Here is an 18,435-nt window from a genome sequence, read left to right on the forward strand (position 1 = left end):
GATTAACATGTCCCCTTTGGTCACATTATTTTCAGTCTTTTCTAGAGGTACCATCATTTTTGTCCAGACCTGTTTCATGAGCTTATTTTTTTAAGTAATTCTGTTGAAGCATGGTTGAAAAGCAACGTCTGACTTTCATTGGTTAAATTTCATAGAATTTTGTTGTCAGATTCCAGTTATGTCTGTGGACATTGTTTTTCTTTCATTAACCGAAGGGAACCAACAATTTTGTCCATGTCTGTACATATATATATATATATATATATATATATATATATATATATATATATATATATATAAATAACAGGGGTGTCAGAAGTTGGTCCTCAAGGGCTGTTGTCCTGCAGGTTTTCAGTGTTTCCTGCTTCAACACACCTGATTCAAATTAAATTGATCCAACAGCCTGTTAAGTTTTGCAGCAATTTGAGTCAGGTGGTTTTGGACCAGGGACACATCAAAAACCTGCAGGATTGTGGCCCTCAAGGACCGGAGCTGGACACCCCTGATATATATATATTGCTTGATGGAAATTCCTAAAATTCTTCCTAAAATTAAAGTCTAACCAATTCCTAAATAATAATTCTGTGTTGCTGGGAAATGTGTCGCTGTCATTTAGAATTCTTATTCCTCTCTTCTCCTGGTTGCATGGTCATTCAAGCTGTAAACATATGGAAATAAATTACATATGATCTATGAAAAAGACACAAAACTTCTCTGAAAATCTGATAGCTGTTTTTGGATTTTTTTCAGATGGTCAGTTGTCCGACCAAAGACTTTTCGTATTTAGGGGGATTTAGTATTTGGATGGCCAACACCAACGTTCTGTCAGCTCTGTCTTTTGGCACTTTAACTCATCATATTGTAAGACTTATCTCATATTGATCAGCCCGAGTTAATAATCTTACCTCCGACTGGAAACCTTTGATAAACAACACAACAGAAGAGTTTGCATCAGCTCTGACGGTTAATGAATTTATTACAAAGTTTTTAATGTTTTATATTTGAGAAAATGTGTTAAGTTAATCAGATTCAATCATTTATGGCAGAATGTATCTCCGTTTAACATTTTCCAAATACAGTATATTCAGTAAAGTTATTTCTGTCAGTGAAGAGCTTTTCCATCACCGATCTTATCTGAGTGAACTTAGAAACTACAAACAGTCATACTGAAGCAGATTGCATTAATTTGATTCACTCCGAACCTTCACACAATCCAACCAGTAAGTATGTGATGACAGTCAGTATTCACTCTTAGAATAATAAAGCAGATGTTAAAATCTGACATTCAGCATCAGGTTTCTTTGTCTTTCAGCTCATCTCTAAGGCCCAGTGGGCCGTGAGTGGGCAGAGGCAGCAGAGGAAAACCTCCACACTGGCTGCTCATGGCCTCCCAGGCTGGGTTTGATAGCTGGTGCTGAGAGCTGAGTGCATGCTGGTGACCTAAAAGTTGTTTTCTGGCACCTCGCCTCTTGCTGTGGATCAGGTAAATTATCTCAACCACATTGAGAAGCACTGAAATGCCTGAAACTCCAAACATAAAAAAGATAAAGATGGTCTTCTCCATTGGACGAGAGATGTAACACTGGGCTCCAGTGTAACGGGCACAAGGTGGAGACAGCTGACAGTGGTAGAAGCTGTCCATGAAAACAGAGTCAAAGATGTAGAACTGACCCACAGTGAAGCCCACTTCCAGGAGGATCTTAACAATCAACTGGATCATGTAGGTGCAGAAAAGGATCCCTCTTATCTTCACCTTCCCTCTGTCATCCGTGTACTTGGGTTTCTTCAGTACAGTTCCCTGAGATGCCTCCTTCAGCTGCTCCATCAGTCGCCTTTCTTTGTGAATGATGTGAACTGCATGGCCCAGGTAGACCAGGGTGGGTGTGGACACAAAGGTGATCTGCAGGACCCAGTAATGGACGTAGGAAATGGGAAACTTCCAGTTGTAGCAGGCATGTTTACATCCTGGTTCATGCGTATCACAGTAGAACTCTGACACTTCATCTCCCCAGACTTTGTCTGCTGCTGCACCCAAGACGAAGATCCTGAAGAGGAAAAGGACGCTCATCCAAATCTTCCCCACTACAGTGGAGTGAGACTGGACTTTGTCAAGCAGGGTGGACAGATAGGACCAGTCGCCCATGGTTCCAAACCGATGTCTGAATCAGAGGGAAGACACAGAAATTCTTCTTAAAGGGCAACAGGACAAATTTACTACCCTTTCAAGTCATTGGGGAACAAAGAAGGTCTCTCTCATAAACTGCTACATAACAATTAGATTAATATTTTTCAATTTTTGTGCTCAAATATTTTAATCAACTTCAGTCCTTATCAATACAATGGAGGAGTTAAAGTGCCACAATGAGTTAATTAATATATCATTAAATAATTAAATACATTGTGTATTTAAATGTATCACTAATTCATTAAAATACCTATGTAAAAACATATATAATTATTTAACTATTAAATGAATTATTTCATGGTCCTGTGTTGCATACTGGAAGCCTCCTTCAGGCTAAGAGTCTGTGCAGCTTGTCACCAAGCTCAAAATATTTTTGACTCAGACTAGTCATTTTGATATGTTTTTTTTTTATTATAGAATTATATTCATACCGTAGAGCAGTTATTTTATTAGGTAATTTTATTTTGCATTAAGTTTTGTATGAAGCTTCTAGTTTAGTCAATTGATCATCAACTTCGGTTAATTTTTCCTTAGATTTTTTTTTCTTATATGGCTGTAAGGACAGCCTTCATGGCCTCCCATAGAGTGGAATCATCTACATCGCCCATACCATTGCTGCTTAAATATAGTTCTACTTTATCAAAAAGATAGGTACAAAATTCTTCATTTTTTAATAGTGTATTGTGATTTTTCTCATAGTAGTTTCAGTTAGAACTGAAGTTGATTGAGTAGTTAAAGCAACAATAAAACTGAAAAAAAATTCATCTGTAATGTTCTTAGTTTTTGAAAGAGGGCATATTTTGTCTTCTAATGATCTGAAAGAGTAGTAAATTGCAGTGACCCTAAATGTTAAAGTTTGTGTTTCACATGGCAAAAAGACAAAATGAGATGGAGGAGCTGGAGAGGACTGCAAAGAAGAAAAAAAGTTAAAGAAAACCACAACAGATGTCTGAGAATGCCACAAGGTTTGATCCAATGTCTGACTGATGGAAAAAAATTCAGATCTAAACTTCTCAAATATTTCTATTGACTTTCAAAGTGAAAAGAAGAAAACAAAGTAATTCACATTTAATTTTCTGCAACATGAATCTACCCATAAGTCCTTTTTTCACTAAATCTACTGAAAGCGCTTAAAAGCAGTCACGTTTTTTAACTTTTAAACAGTTGAGGATTAAAACTGATTTTAAATCAGAGCAGACACAGATGAGACTCTTCAAGAACCAGAAACTGCAAATGAAAAGCCTGGGAAGGCGGAGGAGACGTTCAGAAAGGCAAATTAAATCAAATAACTTTCTTCTACTTCTATTTGCTTTTTATTTAACCAAGAAGGTCCCACTGGGGATAAAAATTCCAGTTAAGATAGCAGCACAAACTATTTCATTATTACAACAAATCACTTTTCTACATGTGGAGCGTTCAGGAGGAAGATTCATCAGAAATGATCACAAGTTAAAATCCTGATTCTTGGTAACTAACATGTTGAGAGAGAAAATACTGCCATCCTGAAACTGGACTACCAGAACCAGCTGTGAGAAACTGGGGTCCTCTAATAAAAGTCTAGGAAGAGAGACGCCCTGAAGCACGTTAACCTGGCGTGTTTGTGAACAGGACTGAAAACACAACTTCGTTCAGAGAATTCAGACCTCTGCCACATTTTTTCATTCTAAATGGTAGAAATATAAAACGTACTCGCCTGTCGGGTTTCAGATTTTAGAAATTCTCTGTCATGAGTCCATCCCAGAGGAAACAGAAGTGACAGTGACACTGAGACGTTCAAACTTATGTGCTGTTGAGAAATGGAGGCTTGGTCTGACTGACTCAGCCATGTCCACCACAACCTGCTGACAGCAGCTCTTCATTTCCTCCCATGACAAAAAATCAGTAGTCATTGAAATGGGAGACAGAACAATCCCACATTTTTTTATCATTACTTTACTCAGCCAGCATGTCAGTCAGCATGTATCTATCTGCTGATTTTATAGACTCACCCTGTTTATGTCAAATAATTCTGTGTAAACAGGATGATTTCAACATGTTCCTGACGATGTATGTCAAAGGCCAAAGTGGCCTTCTTATAAAAGTGCTGATGAAATTAAAACCACTTTTCAGCTGTCAAATTTTCAGCATTTAGTCTAATTTAACAAATGTGGAATCTTGAAACTGAGAAATTGTTACACTTCTTATATTTTTATATGTTTATTTTAAGTTTGAACAGGAGCATCATTGTGTTCGGGTCCAACGATGACAGCATCGCCTTCTGGTCCAGCAACAGCAGAATTACATTCTGGTCCAATGCGAGCAGCAGGTTCAGTCAGTGCCTTTAACCTGAAATCAGCTGGGAAGGGCCATCAGACATGTCCAGTTCTGGAAGAACCAGACCCATCCTGTGACCATTAACTGGATTAAATGGACCTAGTAGAAATGGATGGTTACATTACATTACAGTCATTTAGCAGATGCTTTTATCCAAAGCAACTCACAGTGCGTAGGCAATACCATTAAGGTTCTTGCCTAAGGACCCAACTGAAAGGTGTTAACATTCGTCCCCACATGGGAGACTGATCCTCTGCCAACTGAGCTAACCAGCTAACTGAGCTAACCAGCTAACTGAGCTAACCATGGCTCTTTTGGGCCTTCCTTTTCTCGATCTCATCCATTCTGACTGCAGGAACCAGGAACGGATTTAAGTTCTGGGATCATGTCCCTCAGAAATGTCCCTGATGAGAAACTGGTACTTTTCCGACTACCTGAACCTTTGGGGTGGGTCTTCCAGAACTGGACGTGTCTGATGGTCGATATATTCCTAGTATTCCATGTCCACCTTTCTGCCTCTGTTATTTGAGATTTAATCTAGTTTGGCTCATAAAATCTAGGAACTGTCCCACAGGATAATTTCTGTCTGGACTAATGATGTTTTAATTAGCAGGGGAAATTAGAGCCAGCTTCACAATAAATAATGAGAGAGAGAGAGAGAGTTCCAGTTTAGACAAGAAATTTATGAATCTGAAATATAGATCTGTTTGACAGAATTATATATCTGTTTTAGATCAGTGATATTCTCAGGGCCAAGCCTGCAGCATTGTGCAACAGATTCCTGGTTATTGGAGCCGAGCTGGACTTCCTGTATGAGTTCTGCCACCTGCTCAACTCCCAGTGAGTGTCAGGGAGGATCGACACACCTTTACTGAATCTGATTCATTAACCATGTTCTCAGCCTTTATTAATCACAGGATTTTCCCTCCTTTCCTTCCTCCCCAAAAAACACACCCATATAAGAAAATCTCTCTTTGCATAACAATATGGACACAGGTTGAACAGAACTTTTCTAATAAGACTGATGGCCACATCACAGTTTCCTGCCTTTCAGGATCTGAATAAAGCATCTCAGTAAAACAGAGCAGCTCCAGTCCCACTAGCTCCAGGTTTGTCCTGGTGTGGTCCAAATCCAGGTCTCTAATTCTGGTTTGGAGTGTTTTGTAGTGGTGGAGTAACAGGTTCTTTTGCCTCTGCTCTTCAGTACATGTATAGGCCAATGTAAAAATCCTGTTAGCAAAGCTACCACTAGGTAGTTTATGGTTCTAGTTTGCACCAGTACAGAGATCTTGGCTATATACAATACTCAAGAAAAGGTTGGGATATTGAGCTTGTTTTTTGTTTTTTTGTTTTTAATGTCAGAATGAACCTAAAATTCACTATACCATGTACAGTGAACTTAATTGTACTATGTTTGAACTTTTGAAGTGTTTATTACATAACAGGGGTGGAGAAGGGAAGCCAGAGTGGCACTGGCCACCTCTGAAATCCAGATGCCATCTCAGGTGACTGACAGGCCACTGGAGGAGGACAGAAACATCTTTCCAGACCTGCATAAATCACCAGTATCACTACACCAGCTTGAAGTTAATTTAAAGTTAGTTTCCTAATTATTCTCCCTTTAAAAATATCGACAAGTTACATTTCTCATCGAAATTCTGTCCCTGTTCAAAAACAATTACTAATGTTGTAGCAGTGCTAAACTAGTTATACGATAACACTAGTTTTACGATGATGTGGTGAAAACATGTCATACTTTTCTCTGAGTGTATTTAAGGACTACACATAAACTCAGTAACTCAAGATTTTCACATTGGAGCTGAAAATAAACTATAAAGATGACCCTGAAAGTTTCTTAGTGCTGACAAAGCTAGATCAAACGAGTCCTAATAGGTAACTGTGGACCAGAGGGATAATAACAGTAAACAGTAAACAGAAAACCAAATTAAAGCTGCAAGTGGCAACAGAGGCCTCAGCACTACGGTGCTGCACCAGCTTGTGCCAACGCCTCTCCTGGCGTTCATCCTGCCATTACCCCCTCTCACCCCCACCTACTCTATTTTATTCTCAACAAAAAAATACAGGCTGGATTAACAGGCAAAACACAAACAGCAATCTGACATGACTAACTAATAGGAGCCAATGAATAATTAAAACATTAAACAATCTGTCTAAAGTAAAGGCTAATATTAATTACCAACCTTTTTCAAATCAATCCTTCCCTTTGAAGGTAATTAGTGATTCTTTGCTTGTGTCCTCTCTTTCCTTCATCCTCCTCCAGTGGCTCTGGAAACACTGTCCTCAAGAGGGACTGGACCCTCTTCCATTCTGGAGTTCCTCACAGTGAGAGGCTCCGAGCAGGTGTAAGCATACTCATTGCCTCCCAATTTGGTGCCTGTAAGTTGGGGTTTACCCCGGTGGACAAAAGGGGTCCTGACTGTTGTTTGTGCTTATGCACCAAACAACAGTTCAGAGTACCCACCCTTTTTGGAGTCCCTTGGAGGGCACTCCTTCCAGGGACTCCTTCGTTCTGCTGGGGAACTTCAATGTTCATGTGGGCAATGACAGCGAGACCTGGAGGAGCATGATTGGGAGGACGCGTGCTCTGTCGAAAATATTTGATATTATGTCCATAAACATTTAAAAATAGACTTAGCACGTATGTTTTGCAGAGAGCCAAGAGACCAGGCATTTCTGGGATGCGTCTGACACAGTAACGGTGTGCACACGCACCCAGTGGAAATTGGTCTTTCAGTGGGCTTAAATCCTGAGGAAAAGGACCCCGCAGTGTGTAAAAAGCACTTCCTGTTGGTAGAAAAGATGAGAAAAGGGAGATTAAAAAAAAATAATAAACAAACAACTCTTATGGAACTCTTGTAGAATCAAAGAAGAAATCCAGGTCCAGGTTCAGGGGGTTCTGCTACTCCAGATGTGGATGTTAAAGGGCTCTGACAGCTGTGCCATGGATGTAGATCATGTTACGATAACAGGTCAGAACACCCAGGTCATTCACACATCCACATCCTGGTCCGGTGAAGGAGAAAGTTCTGGTCTGGATACTCTCCCTGGTGCCGTGGGTCAGCTGCAGTCAGCTGTAACATGGTGTTGATGCTCCTTCTGTGGGTCTGGATGTTCTCAGTGTTCTGCTCATCAAAGCAAATAAAGAAACCAGGGCCATTCCTAGCTATGAGGGGGCCCTATGCTGTTTGCCCAGATACCATGGAAAGATGGCAATAACTTTGATCAGAGGTCTTCAACAGGGGTTCCATGAACCGCAGGGGTCTACATAAGTACTGCAGGGGTTTGTGAAACTTTTGGTTGATTAGATCATTTTTAACATTACTTTTGGTATTATTATGAGAATGCAAACCCCAACCAGCTAACTAGCATTTATCTGAGACTAGTTGAGCTAGCGGGAGTAATTAACTTTCTGAAAATTAGATGTTACATCTTCCATCACACATCCCAAACAACTGCCCTCCATTTATCTAATGTCTTGCTTCCTATGTATTCTTCTTCCAACATTTTTCTACCCTAATAAGACAACAGCCTCGTGATGCTAGGACACCTTTGGCCATCCATCTTCTCACTAACTAGAATGATGGCTACCTGTCAATCATTCAGGTCAGTAGACATCACTCACTGCTTGACATTGGAGTCCAATGATTTGAACTTTATGCCACAAAAAAGTAGCCACAGCTGATCATTTTCTTTTATTCTTATATTCTATATTTATTTTTAGGTAAATAAGGAATAAAGATGAGTCTCTAAATTCTCCTCAGTTGAGGCTGGACATTAAGCTTCAGGGCCCTCTGGTCCCCCTAAGCATCACAGCGAAAAGTTCCGAGCTGCTGAACAGATCCGGGTCTGCGGATCAGAAAAACATGTCTTTAATGAGCTCCATGCTGAGTTCATGTGGATCTTGGCTTTGTGAGAACAGTTTCTGTTCCTCAGATAATATCTCACAGTCAGAAGTCTGAAGAACAGACAGCAACAGACCATCAGACCAGCACACACATTAACTTTACTTGAATTGGTTCTGATCCGGTTTTATGGGGAACCCATTCTGCCGGTGAAATTCAGATTAAAACTGGATTAAATTTAATCATAACACAAAAAACAAGCCTTTCAACCATTAGTTGTATTGAGGATAGAAGAAGAAAGGAGCTGACAAACACAAAACTGGTTTTCTGACTGGTTCCTGCTTCCAGTGAAAAGAAAAATGATTCAGTTGTCCCTTCTGATTGTGGTCATTTCGACAGTGCTGAGTGATGGTGGTCACGTAAGAGGGTGTGGGTGGGTCAGACGGAGGAGGAATCAGACGATTTGGTAATCAGGTTGAATTATAAGAGGGAAGTGAAGGAATCGTGCTGAACATTGAACTGAACAAGCCAGCGGTCGCTGCTAAGGTAGGAACTCTTCTTCCTGTCAGCAAAGCTGAAAGTTATCGATCGGTCAGAACTCTGCTCTGTGATTTTATCTGAAGCGTTAAATGGAGGGAAAACTGGTCCACATGAAATGTTGATAAAGCATTTCAGTTTGGAAGTTTGTTTAGTCACACAGAACCAGAACCAATGCAGATGATCTTCTACAGCAGGGGTATGAAACTAATTTTAGTTTTCAGTACAATCTGGTCTCCAGTGGGTCGGACCAGTAAAATAACAGCATTATAACCTATAAATAATGAAAATGCCACATCTTTCCCTTTGTTTTGGTACATAGAATCACTAGTACATTATCAAGATGTTTATATCTGTCAGTTAAATGGGCGCACATAGTCAGTGTCTTTTTGTAACTGTTTAATGTTTGGATGAAAGTTATTGTGCAGACATTGTGCTGTTCACAGTTCTGTGTTAAACACAACAGCAAAGCCCCTTTAAGGTGGAGCTAAGCAGGAGAAAGAGAGAAAAAATAAAACACATGCACAGCACTGGTCTGAGAGCAGAGAAAGTTAGCTGTGACATTTTTATTTATATTATTTCTACTTATTTCATTCACATTATTTACTAATTTACACATATGTATTCATTTGTTTCACAAATATTAAATACATTATTTTATGTTATCTTTTTAGATTTTTGACTGATTTCCATGTTCATTAAAGCTTCCAGATGCCAGTCGATCTATAAAACCAGCAAACATTTAATTCCAGATATCTGGAAATGAAAAATCCAGTATTTCACATGATGATCAGAGCAATTTTTCCTCATCTATCATTGTCATTTTGACCAGTCACCATCATAGTGACAACTGATGAGCACAAATTATTTTGTTTGGGCACAGGTGTCAGTGCCAGGCAGACCAATCAGCCACATCGATGTAAAACACTATGATTTTTTTCAAAGCTGGCCATTCAAGCCTCTTTCGGGCCCAGGCCACTTGGAACTCTGGCTGGGCCGCTTCTGGGCCAGTCCAGGCCTGGCTACGCCTGATTGTACAGTGTGAAGAGAGACAGTGTGAATGGTGAGAGTACAGTCCCTTGTGGTGCTCCAGGTCTGCTGAACACCATCTCAGACACACAACCTTTCAGTCTCACAAACTCTGGTTTGTTTGTTAGCTAGCCATAAATCCAGGTGGTTGTGGAGGCTCCACCTGGAATTTATGGAGCTTTCACATAATAGAGCAGCTCAATTGTATTAAAAGCATTTGAGAAATCAAAGAACATGATCCTCAAAGTACTGCCTGATTGGTCCAGATGAGGGCTCCTGAAGCAGGTAGATGGTGGCATCTTCATCCTCAAGATCATTACGATATGCAAACTGTACTGGGTCCTGAAAGGTGGCGACTTGCTTATTAAGGTGAACCAGGTCTCAGCAGGACTTTCATGATGTGAGACGTTAGGACAGCTAGTCTGTAGTCATCTGGTTCAGACGGTTGGGATGTTTTAGCTACTGGAACAAGGCAGGATGTTTCCACAGCACAGGAACTCTTTTCTGACTCAAGCTGATCCAAATGGAACCATCCGTTTAATTTTATTTTATTTTAATCTATATTGTTTTATTCTGTTCTATTCTATATTTTTTATAGTCATATTTTAATTTGTGTCCTTTTATTGTAGTTTATTATATTTTATGTTATTTTACCTTCTTTCATTCTATTCTATTTTATATCTTGGTCCATATTATTTTATTTTTCTTTTCTATTCTGTATTGTTCTAATCTATTCAATTAAACTGAATTTAATTTTGCTTGTGTTATTCTATTCTATTGTATGTCTCCTCTCGGTGAAAACAATGATTTAGTGGGTAAACTGACACGTTTTCCAGTTCAAATCTGCCCAGAACTAGAAAACAGATCAAACTTACTAAACAGAATAGAAGTGTGGAATAAAGACTGGTTATTATCTCCCTCACCAAACTGTAACATATGTGGGTGGGTGGTTCTGTGGGTAGAGCGGTCATCTTGTAGCCTGAGGGTTGCTGGTTCGATCCTCTGCCTGTAGAGCTCATGTTGAGGTGTCCCTGAGCAAGACACCGAACTCCAAATTGCTCCTGAACGATCATGATTAGTGCCTTGCTTGGCAGCTTCCGCCATCACTGTGTGTGTGAATGGCAACTGTTACGGAAAGACCCCTCGGAAACAGGAGATGATTAACAAACTTTATTACATGCAAATGATAACAGAAGTGGGGTCTTACAATTGGCAAGCACGAAGGGGTAAGCAGATCCACCCTGGAGCAAGATGGGAAGAGAGCGTAGTCCAGCCATGATGCAATGACAAGGTTAGACAGGGAGTGAACGTAGTGTTGGGGTATATAAGGACTGGTGAAGAGATTGGGGACAGGCGTGACTGATTATGGATCCGGAAAGTGATTGGCTGTCGTCCAGGACTGGAGTGACTGTGGCAGGGTGAGAAGATCAGGAACAGGTGTAGATGATCAGAGGAGTGATCACTGTGGAGTTTGGCTGGGCAGAATATGAAGAGGACTGGTGCGGGTGTGACAGCAACCACCTCAAACACTTTCGATACATCAATAGATGTCAGGTTGTCCTTAAGGCCAGGAAGGAGACACTCAATGTAGGTAAAACTGAGATTTAATTATTGTTTAGGTTTGGCTGTGCATAGATTAATTGAATGTCCAGCATGAAGTGACTTATAATTATTATTTTCTGTGGGGGTGATTTTGGTTGGGGATAAGGAACCATAAAATCTGCAAGTGCTTTGTAAAAAAATAAAAAAAACACGGTGGTGTGGTGGTTAGCACCGCAGCCTCACAGCATTAAGGTCGCTGGTTCAAATCTCGGCTGGGGGGAGGTTCGAACCTTGAGGGCGGTGGCCTTTCTGTGAGGAGTTTGCATGTTCTCTCCGTGAATGCGTGGGTTCTCTCCGGGTACTCCGGCTTCCTCCCACCGGCCAAAGACATGATGTTAGGTTAAATGATGACTCTAAATTCTCCCTAGGAGTGTGTGTGAGTGTGAATGGTTGTTTGTCCCCTATGTGTTGGCCCTGCGTTTGACTGGTGACCTGTCCAGGGTGTACCTGCCTCTCACCTGTTAATGCTGGGATAGGCTCCAGTTTACCCGCGACCCGTAATGGACCAAGTGGTTCAGAGAATGAATGAATATATACACACACACATATATACTTTGTGTGTCTTAATAGAAATAATGAATAATAAGTATAATTATATTTAATGCTTTTCAGGGAACCTAAAATACAGTGAATCCAACGACTTTCAGACTTTATGTGTCCAGTATTTCCTCTGTTATAAAACGAGGGATGTGGTCAGACAGCTTCATCTTCCTTTGAGCTCTGACACACTTTCCCTTCCTGTTTTCTTTTTTTATGGCACTGACTCACACGCTGTTTAAACACAGTTGTGTTCAAATAAAGTCACGATAGAAGCTGCTCTATATTCTTCCATCTGCAACATGTCCTGAGGGCAAACCTAATATTTATTATGTATTTATCATGTTTTTATTATTTTTATTTCTTGTCTTTAAATGCCTTACAATGAGTCAATGGTACTTTCAGTTTAGTTGTTCCTCGTTAAAAGTGACAATGACACTAAAGATTTATCTTATCTTCTCTTTTTTTAAGCAGTCTGTGCAAAGTTGACCTCCTAGTCTGTTCTGTTTCCTTCAAAACATGATTTACACGGAGACACGCAGAGACTGTAACTTTTCCATTCCCTGAATATTCATCCTAACCTTTCTTCTTCTCTTTTGGAGGCTGTCACCATGGGGGAGTGGTCCTTTCTATCTAGCCTGCTGGACAAAGTGCAGGCCCACTCCACAGTATTTGGGAAGGTATGGATGAGCATCCTCTTCCTCTTCAGGATTTTTATCCTGGCTGCTGGAGTGGACAACATCTGGGGAGATGAACAATCCAGCATGGATTGTAACAGCAAAAGTCTTGGATGCAAGAACGGCTGCTACAACTGGTCCTTCCCTTTGTCCCACACCCGATTCTGGGTCCTCCAGATCCTCACCGTCTCCACGCCAACGCTCATCTATCTGGGTCACGTCCTGCTGGTGATCCGGAGAGAAAACAAGATGAGAAGACGCCAGCAGGAGAAACTTGGAAGAAACGGGATAAATAAAATTCCAAAGTATTCCAATGACAAGGGCAAAGTGCAGTTGAAGGGTGTCTTACTGTTCAGCTATTTAGTCCAGCTGGTGGTCAAGATCATTCTGGAGGTGTGCTTCATCGTGGGCCAGTACTTCCTGTATGGCTACATCCTTATGCCCACTAAGATCATCTGTCCCATTCATCCCTGTCCATTACCGGTGGACTGCTTCATTACTCGCCCCACAGAGAAAAGCATCTTCATCGTCTTTATGTTGTCCATGGCTGTCCTCTCTGTGGTCCTCAACATCATGGAGATCTTGCACCTCATCTTCGCTAAGATGAAGGACAGGAAGAGGCGGGGCAGCCACTCAGTTTCCGAAGAGCTCAGCAGTCTGAAAAAACCAATCTACTGTCCACCTGAGACCGCAACATATTGTTAGGACTTGGGACACTTTTATAGGGGCTAGCAGAGCATTATGTCCACCTTATCAGCAGTTAGGACAGAACAGCCTTGAATCTAATTAATCTGTGCTGCTGAACACCAAATCCCTCCTTCATTTAACCAAGAACTGTATTTTGCATTTCTAATGTGGACCAGATCCAGTCTAATGTGGACCAGATCCAGTCTAATTGAACAGGATCCAGTCTAATGTGAACAGGATCCAGTTTAATGTGGACCAGATCCAGTCTAATGTGGACAGGATCCAGTCAAAATGTCATCTTTTCTCTAAAGGAAGGACTACTGCTATATGAATAAAATACAGTAAATTCTGGCTTACAAACACTAAACCAGGGGTGTTCAACCTGAGGCTCCAGAGCTGCAAGTGGCTCTCTGGACCTTCCACAATGGCTCTTTATACATGGCTAAAAATGCTAAAGAACTAACTAATGTCTTTAAATAAATAGAAGAAAGTCTGTCTATCTTCTTTTTGTAAAAGTTTTATGTTTTTCTTTATTTTAAAAGTCTGGCAACATTTGTGTCTCTAAAGTAGTTTTATTTAGCTGGCTGAGGGAAAAATGGCTCTTTGGATTGGAAAGGCTGCAGACCCCTGCACTAAACACATAAACAGGTTTAGCAGCAGTTTTCTCTTTAAACAGCAACAGTTAAAATATTTCTTCATTTATATTTATAAAATCAAATATTTATGAGAAAGAAGGACGAAATGTTCAGGATTTACTAACTAAAAGGTAAAAAGTCAGCAGGATAAATTTAAAGCTGTGAAGCTGCTTCCTTCTAAACACAGAAGGAACAATATGTGATGAATATCAGCATCAGGTGAACAGACAGAAAGCAGGATGAGAATCTCACAGCTTCTAGATGGTGAGGAGAGAGAAATATTCACAATATGCACAATAACTTCCATCCATGCACCTTCACTGCTTCATTATCCACATTTCTGGCCTATAATTTCTCTAAACTTTCATTCTTAGCTTGACTGTTTAGCTTCACCAGCTCATCCAGATGCTGCTGCTGGCGTTTTAACCAGGACTAAGAGATCTGACCACATCACACCAGTTATAACATCTTTACAATGGTCTCTAGTTTACACTGGTTTCCAGTTTATACTGGTTTCTAGTCAGACACAGAATAGATTTCTTCTGATGGTTTACATCTCAGAACGTTTTAACCCCAGAATCCATCTGTGATATGTTAAGCCTAGCAGAGCTCTTAGATGCAAAGACTCTGGTCAACTAGTCCTGACCAGAGCCCAGACCAGAGTCCAGACCAGAGTCCAGACCAAAGTCCAGACCAGAGCCCAGACCAGAGCCCAGACCAGAGTCCAGACTAAACATGGAGAAGCAGCATTTAGATGTTATGCTGCAAACAAGTGGAACAAACTGCCAGTGGAGATTAAACTTTCACCTAATGTAGACATTTTTAAATCCAGGTTAAAAACATTTCTTTTCTCATGTGCCTATGCATGAAATCTGCACGGTAACTTTTTAACTAATCTTGCTTTTAATCATTTTATTGCAGTTTATGATTGTATTGTGATTTTTTTATTTGTTGCTGCCTTTTACTACTTCTGAATGCTTTCTTTGCACCATCTGTAATGCTTTTAATGTTTCATGTAAAGCACTTTGAATTTTCTTGCACATAAAATGTGCTAAACAAGTTAACCTGCCTTGCCAAACCTCTTGCGCCAGCAGCCTCTGCTACTGGGAGTTAACATCCGATTTTACGTCATGTTTGTAAATGTAACTATAAATATGTGTGGTATCCATGGAAAGAGCAGAATCTCTGAGCAAACAGCTCAGCAAAACCATTTCTATGACCACCAAACACAGTTAAGACAACAAACAATTAAAAGACCAATTAAAACATATGTAAACTCAAATGATGTCTCCCCGTGTCCCCCCGATGGCATGAACATGGACAAACAACTCATATCTCACAGATTCCACAGCTATGGAATCTATCGCTATGACCAAGATACACCAAACCAGAGACAAAAGAAGTCATTTATGTTATATACACACATATACACACACACACACACACACACATATATATATATATATATATATATATATATATATACATACATACATAACTTCTTTTATGAGATTTCTATTCTGTTGTACTTAAGTCTTCTTGTAACGAAGCAGAGGTTCGTTACCTGGACTGTAGAATAATTATTGTAATAAGTTTGTTTACGCGCCTTTTTGCACTTTAATTCATAGTTTGGCACTTAAAGAATCACCGTCACACACAGAATGTTCAATTGTTTATTGAAGGGAGTACTACTATATCAGATTTTTGTCTTGCAGATACCTGTGAAAGACAACTATTAATAGTGATAGACAGAAACATTGTGTGTAGATGTGAAGTGTTTTTAAGGGTAAATTAAGGGTTTCAGGTGGCCTGGACACTCTTTCATGGTTTGGGAGAGACCATGAGATCAGGGAGTTAAAAGCAGGTTATTTGTATTAGTTTTGGGTTTACTTTATTTTTGGGTTATTAAATACTTAGGGTGTAAATATTGTTAGGATTTTTTATGGGATAGTTTTAGTAGAAGATGTTTGTGTTTATAATTGAAGAAACACCTGTTGGAAGTGGTTCAGTCCAATCAGCAGCAGGAGATAAACGGGGCTTGTTTGCTCATTTGGGTGGGGCTGCTCTGCAAAAGGAAGGAGTGAGTTCCTGTCAATCTATGTCTGGTAACAACAAAAAAAACTTTTTGTATTGGATACTGCGGTCATCGCGTTACTGTTTCCAGCCTGTTCACACTTCTGCTTTCTTGGTTGTCTTATTCTGTAGATCCACACCCTTGTATATTCTGTGCTCTTTACCTGTTCAGCTTACCTTTTAATTAGGTTATTGCTTCACCTGTTCCTTGTTAGTTATCCTCACTTTATATTATATGTTGGTTTCTGTTACACTTTACCAGATCATTGTTGTTTTTCCTGTGTAGTTGTCTGTGCAAGTCACCATTAAACCCAGGATCATTACTCTCATGTGCCTCCTGCCTCTTTAATCTTCTTTTGGGTCCTCTTCCTCCCTATCACAGAATGTTGTAGCTTCTTTTCATTTTTATCATTTGTTTTGTCTGGTTATTATTTACAAGGAAATGGAACGGAAATCAAATGAGCATTATTTTTTTTTTTTTTTTTTGAATAGCAATTTGGTGCGACTACCTAGGTTGCCTACACCCAGGGCCGGCGCTGGTTGTAGCTGCAGATGGAGATAATCAGATTCACCTGAACATCCACCCATCGTTCTACACTGAAGAAAACACAGGCTGAAGCTTCCCGTCAAACAAAAACATCAGGTGCAGAGCTACACATTTTCTCATTATTAAATTGTTTCTGTTATCTGACCAGGTCACCAAATATTGATTAGAAATCAGAGCAGAGCCACCATCTTTAAGCTTTAGTTTACAAAGGAAAAAGGCAAGGCAGGTTAATTACACTTTATGTACAAGACAAGAAAAAGAAAAGGAAAAAAAGCATGAGAAAATGACCTTCAGCCAATAATTGTGGGTTTCATTTCCACAACTGTGAGGAAACAGCTGTTGAGGCTAAACGTTGTGAAATGACGACGCTATCCAGACACAGCAGTTATCACATGGAAACCGTCCTCACATCTGCCTCTTAGAAAACAGGAACTTTTTAGTTCCTCAGGTATTCTTCTCCATGAAAACATTTGTGCACAGCAAATAATTTAATGTGATATTTACTCAAAGAAATATTTAATTATTACAGATTATATGTTCAATATGTGTGTGTGTGTGTGTGTATATATATATATATATATATATATATATTAAATAAATAAACTTAAACCTTTCTGGAAGAAGAGGTACTGAATCATCAAGCTTGATGTCCCATTTTTATGGTCCAATCAGGAACAGTTCAGGTGGGTGAATATGTCAACAATCAGGTATCTGTTAACTGGAAAACTCTCACCAAATTCGACCCAAACACCACAGATAAGATGAGAGAAATGTGGGGCTAAAGCAGGGGTGTGAAACATATGGTCCGGGGGCCCAAACCAACCCTCCAGAGGGTCTAATCTGGTCTGCAAAATAAATTTGCCCATCCATCCATTTTCTGTCCAGCTTTTCCCAATTCAGAGTTGCAGGGAAGCTGGAGTTTATCCCAGCAGTTACCAGGTGAGAGCCAGGGTACACCTGGACAGGTCACCAATCCATCACAGGACCAGAGGTGGGTAGTAACACATTACATTTATCATGTTACATTTACTTCAGTACATTTTTACATAAATTGCACTTTTAAGAATAATTTTATTATTACATACTGTTTACTTTTAATCGAGTATATTTATGAACAAGGTTGAGGTAGTTAGTTACTAGTTACTCATTATTTCTGTAAATTGTAATGACATTACTTTACTCGTTACTGCATTTGAAAAGTAACACCACTACTTATTACTTTACCATTTCTTAATTCACCATGTAAACATGGACAAACATCACAGCCGAATCATCGCTGCCTGTCTGCATAGTGTTTGATGTATATTGTAAACAAAATGGCTTTAAAACCATAAGAACAACATCCCTGTCTGTGGGAGGAAATAGACACACTTTACTCATCATCATTTTATCTAGTATTTTTCTAAACCTGGACGATTCAGTAGTCGACAGGGGGAGCACGTCTCCTACAATGAACCTGCAACTAGCTTGTTAATTTCTGTCTGTCTTACCGCCTGCTGAGCTCCAGGAAATGTTGAAAACGGCTTAGCTTGTTTAGGTGGGTCGGCTGCTTGTTTAGGCGGGTCGGCTGCTGAAGGACTCCTTCCACTGACCAGCGAGCAGGATCTTTGTCTACAAATTTGGACTAAAACTGGACTGAATTGAAAATAATGTGAATATCGCCACTGACCACAATCAGCTACGTCACGCAAATCGATTTTGTGGCAACGTGCCCAGGCAAGCACACACACAGGCAGCAGCATGCGCGTAC

General features: G+C 40.0%; 2 protein-coding genes across 3 annotated transcripts; one reads left to right on the forward strand and one right to left on the reverse strand.

Annotated features, from left to right (window-relative positions):
- Positions 1-960: 960 nt before the first annotated feature.
- Positions 961-3,980, reverse strand: LOC121633682 (gap junction Cx32.2 protein-like). 2 transcript variants are annotated; one of them, XM_041975875.1, is made up of 2 exons: positions 3,879-3,980; positions 961-2,159 (listed from the first exon to the last, which is right to left on the reverse strand). In XM_041975875.1, exon 2 carries the CDS (start codon positions 2,141-2,143, stop codon positions 1,292-1,294), a length of 852 nt encoding a protein of 283 aa, XP_041831809.1. In that variant the 5' UTR covers positions 2,144-2,159; positions 3,879-3,980; the 3' UTR covers positions 961-1,291. The 2 variants fall into 2 exon arrangements, with proteins under 2 accessions (XP_041831809.1, XP_041831810.1); XM_041975876.1 differs by having other exon boundaries at positions 3,875-3,974.
- Positions 3,981-8,809: 4,829 nt separating this feature from the next.
- LOC121633683 (gap junction Cx32.2 protein-like) lies at positions 8,810-13,867 on the forward strand. Its single transcript, XM_041975877.1, has 2 exons — positions 8,810-8,907; positions 12,669-13,867. Exon 2 carries the CDS (start codon positions 12,678-12,680, stop codon positions 13,446-13,448), a length of 771 nt encoding a protein of 256 aa, XP_041831811.1. The 5' UTR covers positions 8,810-8,907; positions 12,669-12,677; the 3' UTR covers positions 13,449-13,867.
- The last annotated feature ends 4,568 nt before the right edge of the window (positions 13,868-18,435 follow it).

This window comes from Melanotaenia boesemani, chromosome 22 (genome assembly GCF_017639745.1).
Source record: "Melanotaenia boesemani isolate fMelBoe1 chromosome 22, fMelBoe1.pri, whole genome shotgun sequence".
NCBI classification, from domain to species: Eukaryota; Metazoa; Chordata; class Actinopteri; order Atheriniformes; family Melanotaeniidae; genus Melanotaenia; species Melanotaenia boesemani.